This window comes from Bos indicus, chromosome 1, assembly GCF_029378745.1.
Source record: "Bos indicus isolate NIAB-ARS_2022 breed Sahiwal x Tharparkar chromosome 1, NIAB-ARS_B.indTharparkar_mat_pri_1.0, whole genome shotgun sequence".
Lineage (NCBI taxonomy): Eukaryota > Metazoa > Chordata > Mammalia > Artiodactyla > Bovidae > Bos > Bos indicus.
The window spans coordinates 87899184-87925623 of NC_091760.1; the positions used below are offsets into that span (position 1 = coordinate 87899184).

At 39.8% G+C, this 26440-nt stretch overlaps 1 protein-coding gene across 12 annotated transcripts in view; it reads left to right on the top strand.

The window, feature by feature from the left end:
* PEX5L (peroxisomal biogenesis factor 5 like) overlaps nucleotides 1-26440 on the top strand; it is a 319912-nt gene that overhangs the window by 271523 nt on the left and 21949 nt on the right. For 9 of the 12 annotated variants that reach the window (XM_070791517.1, XM_070791492.1, XM_070791531.1 and 6 more), the window contains 5 exons: nucleotides 33-103; nucleotides 4558-4755; nucleotides 5122-5287; nucleotides 5715-5872; nucleotides 15122-24919. In XM_070791517.1, coding sequence (XP_070647618.1) covers nucleotides 33-103; nucleotides 4558-4755; nucleotides 5122-5287; nucleotides 5715-5872; nucleotides 15122-15326 — 798 coding nt within the window. In that variant the 3' untranslated portion in view covers nucleotides 15327-24919. Of the gene's footprint in view, nucleotides 1-32; nucleotides 104-4557; nucleotides 4756-5121; nucleotides 5288-5714; nucleotides 5873-6458; nucleotides 6543-15121; nucleotides 24920-26440 lie in introns of those variants that run through there. The other 3 variants (XM_070791538.1, XM_070791543.1, XM_070791525.1) reach the window with 2 other exon arrangements.

The window sequence follows — 26440 nt, forward strand, 5'->3', positions numbered from 1 at the left end:
ACATCAGTCATTGTTTTTTTATTTTTTTGTAGGCATGGCAGTTCCTCGGGATAACCCAGGCAGAGAATGAAAATGAACAAGCAGCTATTGTCGCCCTCCAGAGGTAGATAAAACTAGGCACAAAATTACGGGCCAGGTGGACACTTGTTAAAGGACTTCTTGCTGTTTCAGATTTGTCTTTTGACCCTTAAGTACACTATACAGAATTCCACCAGATATTATTTACATTTAGCTCTGGAAAACAATGTATGAAGAAAAAATGTTCCTAAATCACAATGTTTTACCATGTACAAATTGACCTTCGTTGGCACAAGAGTCTATGTCAAAAGCAGTCATAAAATAGATTCACTGAATCAATAGTTCTTTTTAGTTTTCTAGCCTTCTGCAGCATCTGAAAGTTTTCTTCAGGAAGAACATACTCAGAATAATGTCAGCATAATGTTAACTCCAAGTGTCTACGAAGAATCTGCTGAGATAGTTTCACCATCCTGACCCCCTGACTAAAATTCTAGGCTTCACTGGGTGGGGGATAGCATCACACGATACTTGATTAGCGCCCCTATTTAAACCATGGAAAAACAGCCCCTCCCAATAGACTTTCACTTTCCCTATTCTTTATAAATAAGTAAATACGCACACACACACACACACACATTTGTTATACATTATCAGTTCCTAAACAACTGATATAGGTACTGTGAGGACTTGCTCAACTGGGATTCCGTCACCTCCACTAGCTTTGTTTGCAGTGATGCTTCCTGCGGCCCACTTGATGTCACACTCCGAGATTTCTGGCTCTAGGTGAGTGATCAGAGCCTCATGGTTATATGGGTCACTAAGATCTTTTTTGTATAGTTCTTCTGTGTATTCTTGCCATATCTTCTGTTTCTGTTAGGTCCGTACCATTTCTGTCCTTTATTGTACCCATCTTTGCATGAAACATTCCCTTGGTATCTCTCATTTTCTTGAAGGGATCGCTAGTCTTTCCCATTCTATTGTTTTCCTCTATTTCTTTGGATTAATCACTGAGGAAGGCTTTTTTTAATCTCTCCTTCCTGTTCTTTGGAACTCTGCATTAAAATTGGTATATCTTTCCTTTTCTCCTTTGCCTTTCACTTCTCTTCTTTTCATAGCTGTTGGTAAGGCCTACTCAAACAACCATTTTGCCTTTTTGCATTTCTTTTTTTTAGGGATGTTCTTGATCCCTGACTCCTGTACAATTTCATGAGCCTCAGTCAGTTCTTCAGGCACTCTGTCTATCAGATCTAATCCCTTGAATCTATTTGTCACTTCTACTGTATAATCATAAGGGATTTGATTTAGGTCTTATCTGAATAGTTTTCCCTACTTTCTTCAATTTAAGTCTGAATTTGAGAATAAGGAGTTCATGATCTGAGCCACAGTCAGTTCCCAGACTTGTTTTTGCTGACTGTATAGAGCTTCTCCATCTTTGGCTGCAAAGAATATGATCAATCAGATTTCAGTATTGACCATTTGGTTATGTCCAGGTATAGAGTCTTCTCTTGTGTTGTTGGAAGAGAGTGTTTGCTATGACCAGTACATTCTCTTCACAAAACTCTGTTAGCCTTTGCCCTGCTTTATTCTGTACTCTAAAGCCAAATTTGCCCATTACTCCAGGTATTTCTTGGCTTCCTACTTTTGCATTCCAGTCCTCTATAATGAAAAGGACATCTTTTTTGGGTGTTAGTTCTAGAAAGTCTTGGAGGTCTTCATAGAATCGTTCAATTTGAGCTTCTTCAGCATTATTGGTCGGGGCATAGACTTGCATGACTGTGATATTAAATGTTTTGCTTTGTAAACAGAGATCATTCTGTCGTTTTTGAGATTTGGACTCTTGTTGACTATGAGGACTACTCCATTTCTTCTAAGGGATTCTTGCCCACAGTAGTAGATATAATGGTCATATGAGTTAAATTCACCCATTCCAGTCCATTTTAGTTCGCTGATTCCTAAAACGTTAATGTTCACTCCTGCCATCTCCCATTTGACCACTTCCAATCTGCCTTGATTCATGGACCTAACAGTCCAGGTTCCGATGCAATATTGCTCTTTACAGCATCGGACTTTATTTCCATCACCAGTCACATCTACAATTGGGTGGTTTTTCTGCTTTTACTCCATCCCTTCATTATTTCTGGAGTTATTTCTCCACTGATCTCCAGTAGCATACTGGGCACCTACCAACCTGGGGAGTTCGTCTTTCAGTGTCCTATCTTTTTGCCTTTTCATGCTATTCATGGGATTCTCAAGGCAAGAATACTGAAGTGGTTTGCTATTCCCTTCTCCAGTGGACCACATTTTGTCAGAACTCTCCACCATGACCCATCCATCTTGGGTGGCCCTTAGTTTCATGCAAAGTCAAGTGGGCCTTAGGAAGCATCACTATGAACAAAGCTAGTGGAAGTGATGGAATTCCAGTTGACCTATTTCAAATTCTAAAAGATGAGGCTCTGTGAAAGTGCTGCACTCAATATGCCAGCAAATTTGGAAAACTCAGCAGTGGCCACAGGACTGGAAAAGGTCAGTTTTCATTCCAATCCCAAAGAAAAGCAATGCTAAAGAATATTCAAACTACTGCACAATTGCACTCATTTCACATGCTAGCAAAGTAATGCTAAAAATTCTCCAAGCCAGGTTTCAACAGTATGTGAACCATGAACTTCCAGATGTTCAAGCTGGTTTTAGAAAAGGCAGAGGAACCAGAGATCAAATTGCCAACATCTGTTGAATCATCAAAAAAACAAGAGAGTTCCAGAAAAATATCTACTTCTGCTTTATTGACTATGCCAAAACTTTTGACTGTGTGGATCACAACAAATTGTGGAAAATTCTTGAAGAGATCGGAATACCAGACCACCTGACCTGCCTCTTGAGAAATCTATATGCAGGTCAGGAAGCAACAGTAAGAACTGGACATGGACAACAGACTGGTTCCAAATGGGGAAAGGAGTATGTCAAGGCTGTATATTGTCACCCTGCTTATTTAACTTATATGCAGAGTACATCATGAGAAACGCTAGACTGGATGAAGCACAAGCTGGAATCAAGATTGCCAGGAGAGATATCAATAACCTCAGATATGCAGATGACATCACCCTTATGGCAGAAAGCAAAGAAGAACTAAAGAGCCTCTTAATGAAAGTGAAAAAGGAGAGTGAAAAAGTTGGCTTCAAACTCAACATTCAGAAAACTAAGATCATGGCATCTGGTCCCATTACTTCATGGCAAATAGATAGGAGAAACAGTGGAAACAGTGTCAGACTTTATTTTTGGAGGGCTCCAAAATCACTGCAGATGGTGATTGCAGCCATGAAATTAAAAGATGCTTGCTGCTTGGAAGAAAAGTTATGACCAACAGCAGAGACATTACTTTGCCAACAAGGTCCATCTAGTCAAAGCTATGGTTTTTCAAGTAGTCACATATGGTTGTGAGAGTTGTACTATAAAGAAAGCTGAGCGCCAAAGAATTGATGCTTTTGAATGGTGGTGTTGGAGAAGACTCTTGAGAGTCCCTTGGACTGCAAGGAGATCCAACCAGTCCATCCTAAAGGAAATCAGTCCCAAATATTCATTGGAAGGACTGATGCTGAAGCTGAAACTCCAATACTTTGGCCACCTGATGCAAAGAACTGACTCATTGAAAAAGACCCTGGTGCTGGGAAAGACTGAAGGTGGGAGAAGGGGATGACAGAGGATGAGAGGGTTGGATGGCATCACCAACTCAATGGACATGAGTTTGAATAAACTCTGGGAGTTGGTGATGGACAGGGAGGCTTGGCATGCTGCAGTCCATGGAGTTGCAAAGACTGGGACACAACTGAGCAGCTGAACTGAACTGAACTGAGGGCTTGCTAATGAAAGTCTTATCCACAGATTACCCGCATTGTCATCACCTGGGAGCCTGTTGGACCTGCACAGCCTCAGGCTGCCCCCAAGGCCTACTGTATCAGAATTTGCATTTTACCAGATCCCCAGATGATTCTCATGCACATCAAAGTTTGAAAAGCCCTTGCCAGAGGCTAGTGGGTTAGCAAGAGGGGGAGCCTCTGCCTCCTAAACCCACATTAATAGTCTGGAAAGCCTGGGAATTTCCTTCTCCTTTACAAAGCACTGTACAATCTTTTACATCTTAACATCCAAATTTAGTTCAAGTCAGTTTGCTTTTTGGATAAGATACATTTAATATATTGATAGCGGTTGTTTAGTTGCTAAGAGCAGCATTAAAATAATGATATTCCCTACTTCCCATTAGATAAATTACTACCAAATTATGTGAGGGATTAGCCACATTTTTTTAGTTTTTAAACCATCTCATTAAAATCACCAAATCTAGCACTCATAAGACTGGAGTCATAACTCTTAAAAATGGGCAGAGGTCCCAATTTTCATGTAGATAAATATGGTTATATTCCAGACACTTAGAAATTTAGCAGTGCTTTGCACCATTTAATCAATAAAGACCTCAGTTTTTCTAAAGAACTGTTCAAACTCTGGCTCCAGAAAATTCTGAAATTGGCTTTTATTTTCTTCTTTCAGGTGCTTAGAATTGCAGCCCAACAACTTGAAAGCTCTAATGGCTCTGGCTGTGAGTTACACTAACACCGGCCATCAGCAAGATGCTTGCGAAGCTTTAAAGAACTGGATTAAGCAGAATCCAAAGTACAAATACCTTGTGAAGAGCAAGAAGGGATCTCCAGGACTCACCCGGAGGATGTCTAAGTCTCCAGTTGATAGGTATCCTTCTTGTTAAATTACATCCGTGTACACAGTCAGTCAGCTTCGGGGCAACTAACAAGCCTCAGGTCCCCAACCACGCATTTCAGGATGGTGTGTAGGATAGCATTTTGCTGAAAAGCAGCACTGACTGAAAAAGTTGATCAGAGACCAGAACCAAACTTTGGACATATGATCTACTTGTGGACACTCCTAGATGTTTATCTGAATACCATATTTCAAAGCCAAGTGCTTCGGGCATATAAATAATTTACAATAAATACCAATGTGCCAGGTTTTATAAAGCCTTAGAATTAGGTATGGGGAAAAGTAAATCATTTGTGTTCAGACTATTTGGCCAACAAATCTGATTTGTTTTCCTTGTAGCTCTGTTCTGGAAGGAGTGAAGGAATTATACCTGGAAGCTGCCCACCAAAATGGAGATGTGATTGACCCAGATCTGCAGACAGGCTTGGGGGTGCTGTTCCACCTGAGTGGAGAATTTAATAGAGCAATAGACGCGTTTAATGCTGCCTTAACTGTTCGACCAGAGGTAAGTGCATAGCAAGAAACCAGAAGATTTTACTCTGTTAAAAGTAAGTTTTCACAGGTTACATTTTGTGCATTTCTGCTACACTTTATTTCCCTGAATCCAGTGGTTTAAAGTGATCAGTACTAATGATATGCTACCGTGGATGTTAATACTTAAGAGACGTAAAATAGAAACACAAATTGCCTGATAGCATCAAATGGTAGCTGCTCCTTAATGAATGAAAGTCATTTCAGAGTGTTGTCCATAAAAATTTTTGAGTAATTCACCAGTCATGGTCCTTGCCCATTAGCACTGATACATTTTTAGCTATCATCCTTCAACCAGGACTACTGGAATACTGTGTCACTGTGGCTTGTACAAATTGTTGCTGCTGCTGCTGCTGCTAAGTCACTTCAGTCGTGTAAGAGAGCTCAAATGTTTTCATCAGGACTATTCATTATGGAACCGTCTTGGGGCAACCTTGGCAAATGGAGACCGCAGCGAGGAGGCTGTGGAGGCCTACACACGAGCACTGGAGATTCAGCCAGGCTTCATCCGGTCCAGATACAACCTGGGGATAAGCTGCATCAACCTGGGCGCCTACAGGTGAAGTATGGCAGCAGGCTAATGCTAAGGGCTGAGGTTGACTAATCTGAAAGGTTGTTTCTCAGTAAAAATACCTCCTTTTGTGAAGTAATCTCCTCCCATTAAGGGTGAGTTTCAGATCTTCAGATTCTGAGGGCTCTTGAGACAGGAACTGTCCGCCTCCATGTTTCTTAGTCATTAGAGAACAGCAATTATTTGGGCATCTTGTGAAATGTACATTCTTGGGCTCCTCTCCCAGAGATTGATCAATTTGGAGTTAGGACAAGTCATCTAGGTTTTTAACACCCCCAAGAGCAACTCTTGAGAAACGTGCAGTCCAACCCTTCATTTCACAGGTAAGAAAAAAAAGGAACCCTTCATTTCCCAGGTAAGGAAGAAAATAACCATGGCTAGGAACGAAGGAATACAGAGGAATGACTCAACAAGGTCTCAGGGCCAGTTTTTGGCAAAACACAACCAAGAATCCAGATTTTCCAAACCTAATTTACAAGTAAAGTTAGTTTTAAAAAAAAGGAAAACTTCAAAGGGTGGGTTTAAAGTTTGGAATGTCTTGCTCCTTCTCTCGTGACTCCTTATTATCTTTCAGGTGTATATCCTCTCTGTTCCCCCATCAACACGGAGCATAAATTACCTTTATTTCTTTTGAGTAATAAAAGTTTGGGTGGTTTTTCTTCTTTGTTTTCCTATTATTTTCTATTTTCTAAATCAACAGGTATTACTTTTCTTAAGTGAGGGGAAAAAAGAGAAATTAATCTTAGTGTTAAGCTACACAAAAAATGTAAACCCTTTCTCATTCTCAGAGCCAGGCTTTTAGAATCAGACAAACTTGGGTTCACATCAGAGCTCTGCCATTTACTGGTTTCATAACTCTGGGCACATAACTTTGAGTACCAATTTCTTCATTTGGATAAAAAAATAAAAGAGGTAATATCTATCTTGCAGGATTATTGTTCAGGTTAAATGTGATTGCCTAGCACAGAACTGATGTGCAATACCTAGTGGGCATCATTAGTCTGAGCATTATCATTGCCATCATCATCATTATTATTACCATTTAGATAAGTCATGAGAGAGCCACATAACTGGGTTGTACACTCTTGACATCTGAAGAATTGCCATCTCTGAACCGCATTAGAGCATTTTGCCACTGGCAAATACTGAAACTTTAGAAACGAGTTGCTGCATTTATACTCAGAGGATCTTAGAAAGAACATTAGTCACTAGATTGCACTCTGTCCTCTAAGAGGATCTTACTCAGGTCAAAACCAAGAATAGCTGAGTGATTCCTGAGCACCCAGTCTGTTTTATTCTCTGGACATTGTGAAGTGTGTCACAGCAAAGGCTCTCTTTACATCAGCCGCACAAAGGGCCAGAGTCAGATGGTGCCACCTCCCTGCCCATCATCCTGATGATGCATGTTCCATCTATTAGCTTTGTTCCTGACTCCGATTTCCCTAACCTCATTTCTTATTTTTACTCCCTTTATTCACTTACTAGGTTGGTTGTGTATATAGATTTTATAACGCCTTAGGTCCTTCTTCTGGAACAAGAAGACATGTAAATAAATGCAATGTAAACATAGACATATTGAATCCACTGAAGGAAGACTTTTTCAAAAAAAATTGAAGCATAGTTGATGTACAATGTTGTGTTAGTTTCTAGTACGGCAAAGTAATTCAGATATATATATACATCAGATCAGATCAGATCAGTTGCTCAGTCGTGTCCGACTCTTTGCTACCCCATGAATTGCAGCACGCCAGGCCTCCTTGTCCATCACCAACTCCTAGAGTTCACTGAGACTCACGTCCATCGCGTCAGTGATGCCATCCAGCCATCTCGTCCTCTGTCATCCCCTTCTCCTCTTGCCCCCAATCCCTCCCAGCATCAGAGTCTTTTCCAATGAGTCAACTCTTCGCATGAGGTGGCCAAAGTCCTGGAGTTTCAGCTTTAGCATCATTCCTTCCAAAGAAATCCCAGGGCTGATCTCCTTCAGAATGGACTGCTTGGATCTCCTTGCAGTCCAAGGGACTCTCAAGAGTCTTCTCCAACACCACAGTTCAAAACCATCAATTCTTCAGCGCTCAGCTTTCATCACAGTCCAACTCTCACATCCATACATGACCACAGGAAAACCATAGCCTTGACTAGACGAACCTTTGTTGGCAAAGTAATGTCTCTGCTTTTCAATATGCTATCTAGGTTGGTCATAACTTTCCTTCCAAGGAGTAAGCGTCTTTTAACTTCATGGCTGCAGTCACCATCTGCAGTGATTTTGGAGCCCCAAAAAATAAAGTCTGACACTGTTTCCCCATCTATTTCCCATGAAGTGATGGGACCGGATGCCATGATCTTTGTTTTCTGAATGTTGAGCTTTAAGCCAACTTTTTCACTCTCCTCTTTCACTTTCATCAAGAGGCTTTTTAGTTCCTCTTCACTTTCTGCCATAAGGGTGGTGTCATCTGCATATCTGAGGTTATTGATATTTCTCCCGGCAATCTTGATTTCAGCTTGTGCTTCTTCCAGCCCAGCGTTTCTCATGATGTACTCTGCATATAAGTTAAATAAACAGGGTGACAGTATACAGCCTTGATGAACTCCTTTTCCTATTTGGAACCAGTCTGTTGTCCATGTCCAGTTCTAACTGTTGCTTCCTGATTTGCATACAAATTTCTCAAGAAGCAGATCAGGTGGTCTGGTATTCCCATCTCTTTCAGAATTTTCCATAGTTGATTGTGATCCACACAGTCAAAGGCTTTGGCATAGTCAATAAAGCAGAAATATATGCTTTTCTGGAACTCTCTTGCTTTTTCCATGATCCAGCGGATGTTGGCAATTTGATCTCTGGTTCCTCTGCCTTTTCTAAAACCAGCTTGAACATCAGGAAGTTCACGGTTCACATATTGCTGAAGCCTGGCTTGGAGAATTTTGAGCATTACTTTACTAGCGTGTGAGATGACTGCAATTGTGTGGTAGTTTGAGCATTCTTTGGCATTGCCTTTCTTTGGGATTGGAATGAAAACGGACCTTTTCCAGTCCTGTGGCCACTGCTGAGTTTTCCAAATTTGCTGGCATGTTGAGTGCAGCACTTTCACAGCATCATCTTTCAGGATTTGAAATAGGTCAACTGGAATTCCATCACCTCCACTAGCTTTGTTCATAGTGATGTTTTCTAAGGCCCACTTGACTTCACATTCCAGGATGTCTGGCTCTAGGTCAGTGATCACACCATCGTGATTATCTGGGTTGTAAAGATCTTTTTTGTACAGTTCTTCTGTGTTTTTTTCGGAGAAGGCAAGGGCACCCCACTCCAGTACTCTTGCTTGGAAAATCCCATGGACGGAGGAGCCTGTTAGGCTGCAATCCATGGGGTCGCTAAGAGTCGGACACGACTGAGTGACTTTACTTTCACTTTTCACTTTCATGCATTGGAGAAGGAAATGGCAACCCCCTCCAGTGTTCTTGCCTGGAGAATCCCAGGGACGGAGGAGCCTGGTGGGCTGCCATCTATGGGGTCGCACAGAGTCGGACATGACTGAAATGACTTAGCAGCAGCAGCAGCATACACCATATCTCCTTTATCATTCATCTGCCAATGGACATTTAGGTTGCTGCCATGTCTTGGCTATTATAAATAGTGCTGCAGTGAATATTGGGGGGTGTGTCTTTCCAAATTAGTTTTCATCTTTTCCAGATATATTGCCAGAGTGGGATTGCTGCATCACATGGTGACCTTATTTTCCGTTTTCTAAGGAACCTTCATGCTGTTTTCCATAGTGGACCAATTTACATTCCCACCAATAGTGTAGGAGGATTCTCTTTTCTTCACACCCTCTCCAGAATGTGTTATTTGTGGACTTTTTGATAACCACTCTGATCAGTGTGACTATAGTTTTGATTTGTATTTCTCTAATGATTAGCAGTGTTGAGCATCTTTCCATGTGACTGTTGGCCACCTGTATGTCTTCTCTGGAGAAATCTCTCTTTAGGTTTTCTGCCCATATTTTGATTGGGTTTTTGGGGGTTTTTATATTGAGCTGTATAAGCTGTTTGTATATTTGGGAGTTAATCCCTTGTTGGCTGTATCATTTACAAACATTTCTCCCAGTCCATAAGTTATATTTTCGTATTGTTGATGGTTCCTTTGCTGTGCAAAACCTTGGAAGTTTGATTAGGTCCTATTTGCTTATTTTCACTTTTATTTCTTTTGTATTGGGAGACTGACCTAAGAAAACACTGGTACAATTTGTTTCAGAGGATGATTTGCCTATGTTCTCTTCTAGGAGTTTTATGGTGTCATGTATTATATTTAAGTCCTTAAACCACTTTGAGATTATTTTTATCTGTGGTGTGAGGAAATGTTCTAACTTCATTGATGTACATGCTAAGCTTTAGAAGAGCCTCCTTTACATGAATATTTTGCAAAGCTTCCAGATGAGTTTTAATTGTAACTTCTTACTGTAGAAAAAATATATATAAAGTATATAAATACTCTCTTGGCATTCACAGTAGGGCAGCTATTTGCAGGAGGCCATGAAAATCCATAAGAGGTAGAAATGGACAAACTTTGCTGAGGTGTGAATTTTTAATCTCAAGCATAAAGTCTCCTGTAAAGAACAGGTCAGTTTTAGGGTTTCCAGATAAAATGTAGAATGCCCAGCTAAATTTGAATCTCAGATAAACATGAGTATGTTTTTAGAGAAGCATTTCCCAAATATTGCATGTTACATACTTAATAATGAAAATTATTATCTGAAATTCAGATTTAATTGTGCATCCTGTATTCTTGTTTGCTAAATTGGTCCGTTTTGATTGGTTCAGTTCAGTTCTAGCGCTCAGTTGTGTCTGACTCTTTGCGACCCCATGGACTGCAGCACGCCAGGCTTCCCTGTCCTTCACTATCCCCCAGAGCTTACTCAAATTTATGTCCATCGAGTCAGTGATTCCATCCAACCATCTCATCCTCTGTGATCCCCTTCTCATCCCACCTTCAACCTTTCCCAGCACCAGGGTCTTTTCCAATGAATCACTTTTTCACATCAGGTAGCCAAAGTATTGGAGCTTCAGCTTCAGCATCAGTTCAGTTCAGTTCAGTCACTCAGTCATGTCCAACTCTGCGACCCCATGAATTGCAGCATGCCAGGCCTCCCTGTCCCTCACCAACTCCTGGAGTCCACCCAACCCATGTCCATCGAGTCGGTGATGCCATCCAACCATCTCATCCTCTGTTGTCCCCTTCTCCTCCTGCCCTCAATCTTTCCCAGCATCGGGGTCTTTTCAAATGAGTCAGCTCTTTGTATCAGGTGGCCAAAGTATTGGAGTTTCAGCTTCAACATCAGTCCTTCCAATGAACACCCAGGACTGATCTCCTTTAGGATGGACTGGTTGGATCTCCTTGCAGTCCAAGGGGCTCTCAAGAGTCTTCTCCAACACCACAGTTCAAAAGCATTAATTCTTCGGCACTCAGCTTTCTTTATAGTCCAACTCTCACATCCATACATGACCACTGGAAAAACCACAGCTTGACTAGATGGACCTTTGTTGACAAAGTAATGTCTCTGCTTTTTAATATGCTGTCTAGGTTGGTTATAACTTTCCTTCCAAAGAGTAAGTGTCTTTTAATTTCATGGCTGCAATCGGCAGTGATTTTGGAGCCCAAAAAAATAAAGTCAGCCACTGTCTCCACTCTTTCCCCATCTATTTGCCATGAAGTGATGGGACCAGATGCCATGATCTTCATTTTCTGAATGTTGAGCTTTAAGCCAACTTTTTCACTCTCCTCTTTCACTTTCATGAAGAGGTTCTTTAGTTCTTCACTTTCTGCCATAAAGGTGGTGTCATCTGCATATCTGAGGTTATTGATATTTCTCCTGGCAGTCTTGATTCCAGCTTGTGCTTCTTCCAGTCCAGCATTTCTCATGATGTCCTCTGCATATAAGGTAAATAAGCAGGGTGACAATATACAGCCTTGACATACTCCTTTTCCTATTTGGAACCAGTCTGTTGTTCCATGTCCAGTTCTAACTTTTGCTTCCTGACCTGCATATAGGTTTCTCAAGAGGCAGGTCAGGTGGTCTGGTATTCCCATCTCTTTCAGAATTTTCCACAGTTTATAGTGATGCACACAGTCAAAGGCTTTGGCATAGTCAATAAAGCAGACATAGATGTTTTTCTGGAACTCTCTTGCTTTTTCAGTGATCCAGCAGATGTTGGCAATTTGATCTCTGGTTCCTCTGCCTTTTCTAAAACCAGCTTGAACATCAGGAAGTTCATGGTTCATGTATTGCTGAAGCCTGGCTTGGAGAATTTTGAGCATTACTTTACTAGCGTGTGAGATGAGTGCAATTGTGCGGTAGTTTGAGCATTCTTTCAAACAGCAAAGTGTTTTGACTATACTTTGTGGGTCTTTTTAGTATATGGGAAATCTTGTGAAATAATAAACATCTTGCATTTTCCTGAGAAAAAAGACCGTAAGCTTAAATGCATTCTAAAAACAAGTTTCGCTTGCATTATAATTAGGTCTCCTTAGGAAGTAACAACCCTCAATAGAGATGTGGCCCAGAAAAAAGCCAAGAGCTGGTGCCAATTTGTCCATATCCCTGGTCTTGAAACTAACATCTCCCTCAAGGACGCAGGTGTCTGTGTATGGCCCTGTACCCTGTGCTGTTTCCCATCTCAGATGTTCTATAAAGACTGAAAGGCAAGCACTCTCCTCATACTGTATACAGCTGAAATAACAAGAGGAAATTGTTGGTATGAAACTGAGGCAGAGCTTAAAATACTCACGTTTTGTCAGTAGGAGATTCAAAGTAGAACTTAGACTAAAAAATCTTAACCTTTTCAAAAGTGAGGGCTGGATTGTTCAGTCACTGAGTTGTGTCCAACTCTTTGCGACCCCCTGGACCTTAGCCTGCCAGGCCCCTCTGTCCATGGGATTCTCCAGGCAAGAATACTAGAGAGGGTTGCCATTTCCTTCTCAAGGGGATCTTCCTGACCCAGGGATCAAACCCGCATCTCCTGTCCTGCAGGCAGATTCTTTACCACTGAGCCACCTGGGAAGGAGCCATTTGAAAGTGAGGACCCCATTTTAATTAAAAACATAAATCTCATCCCCTTTGATAGCAATGTTTTTATTCTTAGTAATGAGGGAAACCTACTATAAAGTGAAGAATGCTTTTAAATGAATGTGCTTTTTCTTAATCATAACATTTAAAACAATTTTAACTTATACATACATATGTGTGTGTACCATTTGGAACCGTTCATACTTGTAAATGTACGATCTTCTGAGTTCCCCAAAGGCCTCTGAGTCCTTAAGCTGGGGGACAAGCTTAGACTGTCTTCATGAGAAAAACCTAGAGTTGCTTGATGAGGCCAACAGGCTAAGGCTAGACTCTTCTAGGCTGTTACCCTCCATGGCCCTCAGAGACCACTGCTACACACTGGGGCGGGAGCAGCCTGTGCAGGAGGGCATTCTAGCATCTTTCTCCCCCAGAGTCCTTACAGGCCTAGGATTATGAGAGTAAATGGAGTCATCATCATTTGAGCTGTGCCGAGGAAGCCAGAAAGTGCCTCCAAAGTAAACGTTCCTTGTGCCTCTGTTATAAATCTTCCTCTCTTGCTTGATCACAAGAAATCCAGAAGAGGGGTGATGAGAAAACACCCACTCCCTTCCATTATCCAAATTGCTACATCCAGTGCCCTTTACTTCTGGACAGATCTAACAACATGTGTGCATTTAGTCGCTCAGTTGTGTCTGACTTTTTGCGACCCCCTGGACCATAGCCCCCCAGGCTCCTCTGTCCAAGGGGATTCTCCAGACAAAAATACTGGAGTGAGTAGCCATGCCCTCCTCCAGGGGATCTTCCCAACCCAGGAATTGAACCCAGATCTCCCATATTGCAGGTGGATTCTTTACCGTCTGAGCCAAGCAGTGTCGATGCCAAATGCCTGAATCATGTGCGCTGGAATCAGAAATCCAGCCATGCTTTCCTTATGGTTTCTTAGGATGCTTACCAGTGACTACCTTGTAGGACTAAATGAGATCAAAAGTGTGAAAAGCTTTTAAGAAGAGTAAAGAAGAAATAAGTTAAAGAGGCGTCATTCTTGGCAAACCGAAGAGGGCAGTTTCAGGAAGTATAGCGGGCACCCAAGCAACAGAAACAGGGTCATGGGCCACAGGAGCTAGGCCTTTGGACAGCATCTGACTAAGCGGGTCACAGACTTTTTGTTCTTGGGACCCCTTTACACTTTTAACAATTATTGAGAATCTGAAGGGGCTTTTGTTTATGTGGGTTATACCTATCATTATTTACCATATTAGAAATTGAGAAAAGTTGAAGAGATTCATTTAAAAATAATAAACCAATTACATGTTTATATAAATTATATATTTTACCAAAAAAATTTCCCCCAGACAAGCTGTTTACTGAAAAGAGTGGCTCTTGCAAATTTCTTTAATATCTTGCTTATAGAAGACATTCTTACCTCTGCTTCTGCGTTCAGTCTATTGGGATATCACACATCATAAAAGTCACTGGAAAACTCCATTGTATATTCATGAGGAAATGAGAATGAAGCTGTAAAATGACATCTCAGTAGTATTATAAAAATAATTTTGACCTCACTGATCCTGAGTTCCCCAGAGCACACATGGAGAGCTGTTGACCTAACTTAATGATAGAGCTTTCACATAAATGATTCAGCTACACCTCACAACAAGGTTCTTAAATGACTTTTATTCAGCTGGGGACACTAAGACGTAGAGAAGAAATTTGCCTAAGGCTAAATAGCCAGCTGCTTTGAAACTCAAACTCAACTGAACCCTGGCTGCCTCCAATTTTGAGAAAAGTTAAACTAATGAGAAGAGCTAAACTACGTAGTTTCAGAGTAAGGTCAGATGCCTCCTCTGTTTATACAGATCATATCTGCAAAGGTATTAAGTCATCAGGCCATTCCTGGAGCAAGGGGAAAATCAAATGCATTAATGAGTTAGCAATGGTTCTAACTGTCTCACGTGACATACCTAAAACAAAGTTTACTTTCCTTCTTTCTGATTCACTATGTTTAACAATGACTTCACAAAGGAATAGTGAGAGAATCAGAAAGCTGTTCACCTCATGATCCAAAACACCAAAGAGGTGGTTTTGGACATTAGACCAAGATGATAATTCATTTTTATCTTACTTCTAAGTTGGCTAACTCTGAAATCTGTTGAATTTTTAAATGTCTGTTTTTTTATCCTCTTAGAGAAGCGGTCAGCAATTTTCTCACTGCCCTCAGTTTGCAAAGAAAGAGCAGGAATCAGCAGCAGGTCCCTCATCCGGCAATCTCTGGGAATATCTGGGCTGCCCTTAGAATTGCCCTTTCTCTCATGGACCAGCCGGAACTCTTCCAGGCGGCTAATCTCGGTGACCTGGATGTCCTCCTAAGAGCTTTCAACTTGGATCCTTGAAGGAAAAGGGGGGAAAACCCTTCACCTGTGTAATTGTACTGAGAAATGCAAAACTATTTTATTATGAATTCCAAAAAAAAGGATAAAAACGGATGTTCAAAAGGCCATGGTGATATAACCCAAGGGAATTCCCACAGACAATGCCCAGTCTCTGTTCAAATACAAAAAGCACAAAACGTTGCATAGAGTCAAGTTTGGGCTCGAAAGAACGGAGAGACACAAGACAAAACCAAGATAAAGTGACCGTGTTTGAATATGCTTCACAAGCCATGAGCACAGTGCACGTATGTTCCTTGGGGTTTTTCCAAGTGTCCACTTGCAGCTGATGACACATCTAAGGAACTTGCTTATGGGCACCTGGAGAAAGCAGTGCCTTGGGTCAGGAAATTCTGTTTCTGAACTGTCCTCTGAAATTCCCCCCTTTTACCAGGTTGAATATAGTCTGGGCCAAGGTGCATGCACACATATTAACTCTTGACTGAAAAGAGGCATTGCTTAAACACGTTCCAATTTTAAGTTTTACTGTAGCCCTTTGATTTCAGAGAGGGAGCTTTGCCGGCAAAAGCAGTTTTTGCACTAGAAATTTTTGCTCTTCCCAATCAAAACTTTTCTGGGATTGTATATATGCACTTTACTATCTTATTTATGCCTTGCTGGAGTTTTGTTTTGTTGCTCCAATTTTTAACTTGGGGGTGAAAGATTTGAGAACTCAGCCTTGTTAGATTAACGGACCAAATAAAAATTCCTGAAAATAGTTTTTCATAGCATAGGGTTTTGAAGGAGTGTTTTTTCTTAAAGCAGATAAGACATAGGTGTAAATATGTCAAACACAGATCTTATTCACATGCTTTTCTGGGACTCTGTATGAACGTAAGCAAAAGATAAGATAGCATTCACAAATTCTCTACAGAAAGTTTGATGATGATGTGATTTCTATTGAGTTAACATTAACTTGCTTAAATGTCATATTTTCCTTGCTTTCTAACTGCCATTCACAGTTAATGTTCCTTTTAAACTGTTAATATTTTAAATAGTATTTCTTGAGTGATAAATACATCCTTCCCTTAAAATTATGTGTATTCTTAGTTCCATAATAATCTGCCCTGCTCACCCTTTTGCATTCTAAATAATAGTAGATCAGTGTCTTTGAGCTGAACGTCAGTGGTTTAATATGAAAGATGCATGCGTGGCTTTCACTTTGAACATGTATCAAGCATCAGGAATTTTCTGCTGGCAGTAGTGTTTTATGTAATTGGCTATAGTCCACTCAGTTCTTCAGAGTGTTTTGTGCCTGTTAGGGCTTTGGTGATTATTTGGAAAGACGTCATTTTTTAAAGATTTAGAAAAATTGTTTGCAAAATGCTAACCAAAATATAAATTCACTGATGTCCAATTTGAGTAATTTGTCCTGGTTAAGTGGCCCTTTTCGTCTTCACTGTGTCTCTGTCCTTCTTCTAGAATCTTCCCCAAAGCAATCCAAGCCCATCTTTTTTCCTCATGTTCTTTGGTTACTAATCAGATCAGATCAGATACATTCATGATTATAGTTACCACAAAAAAAAAAAAAAAAACAACAACCAGCATTTGGTTCAAGAATTTAATTGACTAGGGAGTTAGCTTCTGCTGGAAGATGAGAGAGGAAATGTACCCACATGCTAAGACATCAAACTCTTGAGATACAGGTAGAAATGCTCTCTTCTGTTATGTCAGAAGTCTCCAGGGTAGGAAGGGATCCCAAGGACACACGAAACCATAAGCACTTGAGGCTTCCACATATCATAACCTAGCCTAGTTTATAAAGACAAAGAGTTGTGGGCCTGTGGTGGTGCCAGACTTTTATCTTCATGTCAAAGCCTACCTGGGCTAGGTGATGCCTCCATCTGGCCAGCAAGAGACAGAGGCACTAGGGCATTCACTGTTGGGCAGGAGTCCCAACCCAGGGTTGGCCTCCTTCCCTGCAGTCTGAGAAGCAAAACAGAGCTCAGTAATACTTTCTAAAGAATACCTGGTATTCTGTAGAGTTTTAGAATCTTAGAAACTCGGCCTGGAATGGACTCTTGGCGCCAAACTCCAGTCCGTGACAGATGCCTGCTTGAGTATCCCTGATGGAGTAGCATCCCTTCTGTGCATGCTTATCCTCTCAATCCCTGTGCATCACTGGTCAGCTGACTTGCATCCATCATAGACCATTAGGACAAACTTTACAGGTGTTCTATTTATGAAGTCATTCTATACTTTCAATAGTCAACTGAACTTGCAATAAAGATAGGCTGTTTTCTTAGCCTTGCTGGCGCTACCTGCATGAAATCGGTAACAAAGCCTGAAAACAGGGTAAACGTGGGATATTTTGATTTTTGATTTTTCCTATGTGGTGGCAGATTTTGCAGCCCAAGTTTTATTTTGTTTTTGGAATACAAAGTAACTTCAAAGAGTTGTGTTAGAGGACACAAAGTTTTTCAATATTTTTAATTGACATAGTTGATTTGCAATGTTGTTAGTTTCTGCTATACAGCAAAGTGATTGTTATACATGTATATAAGTTCTCTTTGTATTCTTTGCCATTATGGTTTACCACAGGTTATTAAATATATTTCCCTATGCTATACAGTAGGACCTTGTTGTTTATGCATTCTATATATAATATTTTGCACCTGCTAACCTAATTCATCCCTCCCCCACCCCTCTTGCTGCTGCTGCTAAGTCACTTCAGTCGTGTCCAACTCTGTGCGACCCCATCGACGGCAGCCCACCAGGCTCCCCCGTCCCTGGGATTCTCCAGGCAAGAACACTGGAGTGGGTTGCCATTTCCTTCTCCAAAGCATGAAAGTGAAAAGTGAAAGTGAAGTCACTCAGTTGTGTCCGACTCTTAGTGACCCCATGGACTGTAGCCTACCAGGCTCTGTCCATGGGATTTTCCAGGCAAGAGTACTGGAGTGGGTTGCCATTGCCTTCTCCGACCCCTCTTACCCCTTGGCAACCACAAATCTGATCTCCCTATGTAGGTCTGTTTCTGGTATGTAGATATGTTCATTTGTGTCATATTTTCTTTCAACTTTTTATAAAACTATTCATTGTATATTGGAGTATAGTTGATTACCAGTGTTACAGTTTCAGGTGTATACAAGGGTGATTCAGTTAAATATACACATGTATCTATTCTTTTTCAAACTCTTTTCCCATTTAGGTTGTTACATAATATTGAGAAGAGTTCCCTGTGCTATACAGTGGGCCCCTATTGGTTATCCATGGTAAATACAGCAGTGTGTACATCAGTCCCAAACTCTCTAACTATTCCATCCCCCCACCTTGTATCATATTTTAGATTCCACATATAATAGATTTATTTCTCATTTTTACTTATTTCACTTCATCTCTATATCCATGTGTGTTGCTGCAAATGGCATTATTTCATTCTTTTTTATTGTTGCATAGTATTCCACTACATATATGCACATCTTTTAAAAAAATTTTTATTGGAGTATAGTTGCTTTGCAATGTTGTTAGTTTCTACTGTACAGCAAGGTGAATCAGCTATATATATACACATATATCCCCTCTTTTTTCAATTTCCTTCCTACTTAGGTCACCACAGAGCATTTAGTAGAGTTCCTGAGCTATACAGCAGGTTCTCATTAGTTATCTATTTTATACATAGTATAATCGTTGCATATATGTCAATTCCAATCTTCCAATTCATCCCACCCCCACTTTCCCCTTTGGTATCCATACACTTGTTCTCTGCATCTGTGTCTCTGCCTCTGTTTCTGCTTTGTAAATAAGATTGTCTATACCAATTTTTTCAGATCCCACATATATACATTAATATATGACACTTGTTTTTCTCTTTCTTACTTCACTCTCTGAAGTCCATCTAGGTCTTCACAAATGACCCAATTTCATTCTTTTCGTGGCTAAGTAATATTCCATATATATATGTGTGTGTATGTGTGCGCGTGCACCACGTCTTCTTTATTCATTCCTCTGTTGATGGATGTTTAAGTTGTTTCCATGTCTTGGCTATTGTGAATGGTGCTGCTATGAACATAGGGGTGCATGTATCTTTTTGAATTATAGTTTTTTCCAGATATATGCCCAGGAGTACTGGATTGCTGGATCATATGGTAACTATTTTTAGTGTTTTGAGAAACCTCCGTACCATTATCCATAGTTACTATACCAACTTACATTCCCACCAACAGTGTAGTAGGCCTCCCTTTTCTCCACACCTTCTCCAGCATTTGTTATTTGTAGATTTCTTAAATGATGGCCATTCTAACCTGTGTGAAGTTGTATTCATTATAGTTTTGAATTTATCTAATGATTAGCAATGTTGAGCATCTTTTCATGTGCCTATTGGTCATTTGGGTGTCATCTTTGAAGAAACATCTATTTAGATTTTCTGCTCACTTTCCATCTGGGTTGTTTTTTAATTGTTGAGTTGTATGAGCTGTTTCTATATCTTGGAAATTAAACCCATGTTGGTCACATCACTTGCAAATATTTTCTCTCAGCCTGTAGGTTTTTTCTGTTTGTTTGTGGTTTCCTTTGCTATGCAAAAGCTTATAAGTTTGATTAGAACCCATCTGTTAATTTTTGCTTTTATTTCTACTGCCATGGGAGAATGACATAAAGTATTGCTATAATTTATGTTAGAGAATGTTTTATCTATGTTCTCTTCTAGGAGTTTTATGTTATGTCTTACTTACATTTAAGCCATTTTGAGTTTATTTGTGCATGGTGAGAGGATGTGTTCTGATTTCATTGATTTTTACATGCAGCAGCCCAGATTTCCCAACAATACTTGTTGGAGTCTTTTTTCTGTTTTACATTCTTGCCTCCTTTGTTGAAGATTAATTAACTGTAGGTGTGTGGGTTTATTTCTGGGCTCTCTGTTCTGTTCCATTGATCCCTATGTCTGTTTTTGTTCTAGTACCATGATGTTTTGATTACTCTAGCTTTGTAGTATCATCTGAAGTCTGGGAGGGTTATGCCTCCTGGCTTTGTTCTTTTTCCTGAGTATGCTTTGGCAACTCTGAGTCTTTTATGGCTCCATATAAATCTTAGGATTATTTGTTCTAGTTCTATGAATAATGTCATGGGTAATTTGATAGGGATTGAATTTAAATCAAATTTAATTAAATTTGATTAATCACATTAAATTTGTAGATTGCTTTGGGTAGTATGGCCATTTTAACAATATTGATTCTTCTAATCCAAGAGCATAGAATATCTTCCTTTAGTGATACATCTTAAACATTTTATTGGAGTATATAGTTGATTTACAATGCTGAGTTAGTTTCAAGTGTACAGCATAGTGATTCAGTTATATATATATTGTTGTTCATTTGCTATATCATGTCCGACTCTTTGTGACCCCATGAGATGTAGCCTGCCAGGCTCCTATGTCTGTGGGATTTCCCTGACAAGAATACTGGAGTGGGTTGCCTATATATATATATATATATATATATATATATATATATATATATACACACACACACAACCCTATATATAGGGTTATATATACACACACACATATATATATGTATACACATATATATGTATGTATATACCAATTTCACAATATATATAATACACACACTCATTCTTTTCCAGATTCTTTTCCCATATAACATTACAAAATATTGAGTAGAGTTCCCTGTACAATCCAGTAGGTCCTTGTTGGTTATTTTACATTGTGTGTTTTAATTATAAACTCCTAATTTGTCCTTCCTGACATGTTTCCCTCTTTGGTAACCATAAACTTATTTTCAAAATATGTGAGTCTGTTTTATAAATAAGTTTGTTTATATGATGATACTTTTTAACAAAATTAAGTAAAAACAGTTGCTGGAAAGCAAGTGAAAGTTTGTAGAAATCAGAGCACCAAAAATTTTAAGTAGCAACATTTCAGATCAGTGTTTATTGTATACACCTATTTTTTAACTGTTGACACATTTAAGGCAGAACTGATTTTTGCATCTTATCTTCATGACTAAAATTGTCACTCAAATTTCTCTTTCCATTTGAAAAGATAGGTGTTTTGGGTTACCTTCTGAGGTACTCTAGGAAGGCTTTGAGTACATTTTTGGGGGGTTGCTGAGTAATAAATAGCCTAAGATCTCTTAGAATGGTAATATTTTACTAGAATGACCACTCCATTTCATAAATGTGACTTTCAAGAACCAGTTTCACTAGTAAATAGGATGAAAATGCAGAGATGGCCAGTGATCACTGCTGAATTTCAAAATGTTATAACTGTGTCTGCTGAGCCATTTCCATGTGCTCCTGTACCTTCCCAGTGAGGCAGAGGAGGAGTAGAGAAAAGGAGAGATAAGAGGCTTATCACATTGAGCCATCATTCCTTTTGCTTTCTCCCACTCAATCCCCATGACTCCTTGAAAAAAAAGGCAGATCTTATCCACCAGGAAATATTTAGTAGAAAACTGAGGTGTGCTTTCTCAGCCAATCTGTGTTCCAACTAGAACGGCAAATTTGTGACAGTTAACTGGGTTGGAATGTCCAGGACCCACTCACTTTCAATTTTATGCTGCTTTCCTCTTTCTTTAACATAATAGTTCTGTCTCTGTTATTAAAGAGAACTGCTTAATTCTCTTTTATGGGAACTACTATGTTAAATCTTAGGTCTATGTCTAGTCATTAATATAAGTCTTTCTAGTATATTTGTGCTATACAAGCAAGACTTGAATACAACTGTAGTTAGTCCTACTTATTAACAGGAGCTCCCAAACTCTGTACCATAAACTTTGTGAGTGCCTCAGAAACAGAAAAAGCAAAATGATCATTTTGTGTCCCTCATTTGTCCCTGAATCAGTTGCACAAAACTGGACTGTACGTTGTTGCTATGGTGGTGGTTTTTATTGCTCGAAATGCTTCTAGAAGCATTCTAGTAACAGGGTGTTTTGAAGGCTTCGTTTGTGTGCCATCTTCTTGAGGCCTCCTGTTTTAGGAATTATTATACATGCACATGCATGGTTTCAACTTTGTAAAAGTAATTTCAAATGTATTCCCTCGCCAGATTTTACTGCACAATTTCCTTATTTCAGTATTTATAGAACTGGTTGAAAATAAACTGTTTGAACTAAGAAGTAGATAGATCTATATATTTTTTAAGAGTGTTTGTAGCTATCTGAACTCTGGCATAAGGTTTGTAAAAAGGCAGTTTTTAAAAAGTAAAACATATAACCTCAGGTACCAAGATAACGCATGCATTAGTACTTGCAAAGTCTGCCTACTCGAATATTAACCAAAGCATGCAAGATAACTTTACTGAATGTAAATTTACCCTGTGCATGATTAAGTCTCATAGGTTAGCTTATCTTTCCTTGCTTCTGAACAAGGGAGCATTTTCATGAACTTTGTGTTCCACGAGTTTTTCTACCTTTAGTATCCTATCCTTGAGGTGGTTCTCATGCTATTACACCAAACTTTAGAGAGTCACACAGCTGGTTTATGCAGTGCAGTGTTGCAGCCAGCGCCAAACTAATGCTGTAAGGAAACCAGATATTTAGACATCCAAACAGTTTTTAAAAAGCAGTTGAGGTACAACAGACCCAAAACAAAATCCACATGTCTGAATGCTACTAAACAAAAAGCATATTGATTGCCTCAGCACAGTTCTGAGTTAAGAGTGCATTTCAAGTTTTTTCTAAGTTAGAAATGCTGACATTCTTAATAAGGTGGGGAGGTCAGGGTAATGTCAGGCGTGTGAAAACCGTCATAAGGCAAAGTGGACACAGGGTCTTAATTTCCACAAAGGTCACACATAGTGAGTGGGGCATCTATCACACCACTGTCCTCACCACAGCCCTGTTCGTATGGTAAGTGAGCTACTTGGGGCCACATCCCTTAAGAAACTGGACATGGTCAATCTGTGTAAACACACTGACATTCAAGGTTGATGAGGTGACTTCATAGTCACTCAGAACCAACTCTAAAGTCTTCTCACTGACTTTCTGTGACGCCTGCTTTAAGGAAAATTAAGGACAAGGAGACCAGAAGTGGAGGGGGCAAAGCTCAGTCAGACAATAGCGGTATCCTACGTTAGTGCCAGCTTGGTCACCACTTCATATCCCCGTACATCCCCACACACGTGCAGGTGAGCTCCAAGACCACTGTGTGGAAGCGTTAAACAGTTAAGAGGAGGGAAAAAAACCAGAAAACTAAAGTGTGTGACTTCACAAACTCTCCTCGCATGTGGTACTTTGCCTTGAATAAAGTTTCCACTACCTGCACCCTCTGCAGAAATACCAAAATAGCACACTCTGGAAATAAGTCCCCCAGTCTCAGAACTGTTTTCTTAGGACTGCTCTCCAACACAGAACTCTTGTTGTAGAGCGTCACAGCAAAACCTGACAGGCTTATTGGAACGCTTTCAGAAACCTGCACTCAAAATAATAAGATGGAAAATAAAGAATGAGGCAGTTTACTTACCATAAAATGTGGGGTTTTCTTTCTTAGAGAAGGAAATGGAAGGAATATACACATTCACTGGGGTAGTTTGGCCTTTTCACTGAGATACATAAAAATACCACAAAGGAACTGTGCTACATGAGAAAGATGTTCATGATTGAACATGTTACCAGTAGATAAAAGAAAGAGCAAACCTAAATTTTACTATTTTCAATTCCCCCCACATCATCTAACCCAAACCCTCTTCAATTTCATTTCCCAACTTTGTTTACATTTGTTGAAAATAAACCTGAAACTTTTTACAAACTATAACAAGCATTTATTAACTATTTAGAAAAGATGTTTCTATATATTTTGTATATCTATGAATATTGCATATCTAATCTAAAATACTGAGACAAATTCTTCTGTGATGCTTCCTTATCATGCTCAATTATGTTTAAAATCTTGGGATTTCATTTTTAACCTCAATAGATAACAGAAAAAAATTAACCTTAAATGTTTACATTGAGCTTTTAAATTAAAACCAACCCAAATTAAGTGACCTATAGTAAATTAATGGCAGTAGGGGTGGGGGCGTTAAATTTATTGGCATACTACATGACAATGTATCTGTATATTTAATGAAATATTACATATCATAGCACAACTCTGCTGGGTATTAAGACTTCATCTTAGTATTTCCCTGCATTGCTCTTTGAAATAAAATTACTACCATAAAAATCTCTTATCATATTGATTGATGTGTTTAATTTACTCTGTTGGCTTATAATTTGCAAAGTACCAAGATTAAGGTAGTATTTTTGTACTTACTGGAAGCATGCCTTCCCCTTTTTCACATTATTAAATTGTATTTATATTTGTGCAATTTTAAACTATGTTTTCAAATAAACTTTGTCTGTGGCTTCAAGGTCTTTTCAAATATCTTTCAAAATGGGATACAGGCATCAGAATTGCTTCAAATCAAACAATCCAATTTGTACTCCTGGTTAAAAGGTCTTTTTATTCAATATCACTATGATTTTGCATGAGTTATCTGGAAATCAGGAATGCATTTTTAGATAAAAAACAAAACTTTAAAATCCTCCTCCTTTCTTAAAGTCTAAAATATTAACCTGAAACTGGGTTTTGGTGGATTTTTCTGTTTTTTTTTTGTTTTTTTTTTTAATAAAAGTATTAAAATATATTTGTTTTAGGGTCTTTTTCTTTTTTGGTCAAATCTTTGTTCTTCCCTGGTGGCTCAGAGGTTAAAGCATCTGCCTGCAATGCGGGAGACCTGGGTTCAATCCCTGGGTCGGGAAGATCCCCTGGAGAAGGAAATAGCAACCCACTCCAGTATTCTTGCCTGGAGAATCCCATGGAGAGAGGAGCCTGGTGGGCTACAGTCCACAGGGTTGCAAAGAGTCGGACATGACTGAGTGACTTCACTTTCACTTTGAGCACCTACTAAGTACAGGTCCTGTTCTAGAGCAGGACAGTGGTAAGTAACTCAAATCAAACCTTTGAAGAGCTTGGACATCCACAAGTACTTTTAATAGATGAGAATGCTGCAAAGTGCTAAAAGAACAAGGTAAGTTCTATATATTTAGTGAACTATTATATATCATAGCACAACTCTGTTGGATATTAAGACTTCATCTTAGTATTTTCCCACATTGCTTATGTAGTATGCAAAGTGCTAGAACAACAAGGTTAGTAAGAAATGAGAGTGACTGGGCTCCTTTATCTGGGCAGGTCAGGAAAGGTTTCTCTTACCTGATGTTTGGGGCTGAGATTTAAACAGCAAGAAGCCAGCCCGGTAGAGTTGGGGATTCCCTCCCCAGTGCCCTCTATCTTCCAATCGGAGGCCGCACTTACCCTTGGTGGGATTCTCTTTTCTCCTCTGTAAAATTAAGCTGTACATCTTTTCATTCCTGCTTCACTGTTATTCTCCAGGCAGTAAAGTCCCACCTACCTAGTGGTGAACTGTGGCTCCTCTCCTACCTCTGGCATAACTCAAACCCTTTCTATGTCTCTGACCCCCTCCCCAACTTTTTAAATGTGAATATTAATTTCCTCTCATAGCTGCTTCACTCCATGTGTGTGTACAAAAGCAGCCCAGGGTCTGAATCGTTCTTCACATTTCTTTACAGGGCTCCTTAAGGTAATACCTTACCTATGCAGCACTTCAGGGTTCACAAAGGACTGATATATTTTTTCCTTACCACCTGCTGGTGATCAGCTTAAGGAATCAGAACTTCAGGCATCAATAGTTAATTTGGGTATTTTGCCCTGTGGAAGTAAACTACTGATTCTCAGTAGGCACTCTGCTCAAGTTTGCTCACTGAGCTCAGGAGGGTGGAGTCCAGAAGGGCAGCCTTCTCAGCCCCAGTTCTCTGGAAGGGAAACAGGAAGCTAGCTAACATTTCCTGAAGCCTACCTGGTACAGGAGTCCTCAGGCAGAGGTTTCTACTCTGTCATTTTAACCTCAGTGAGCACTCAGGTCCTAAGCTTTTGCTCTACTGCTAATTGTATCCAGTCCATAGGTGTTAGTCACTTAATCGTGACTGACTCTTTGCAACCCCATGGACTATAGCCCACCAGGCTGCTCTGTCCATGGGATTTCCCAGGCAAAAATACTGGAGTGGATTGCCATGACCTTCTCCAGAAGAATCTTTCCGACCCAGGGATCAAACTCAGGT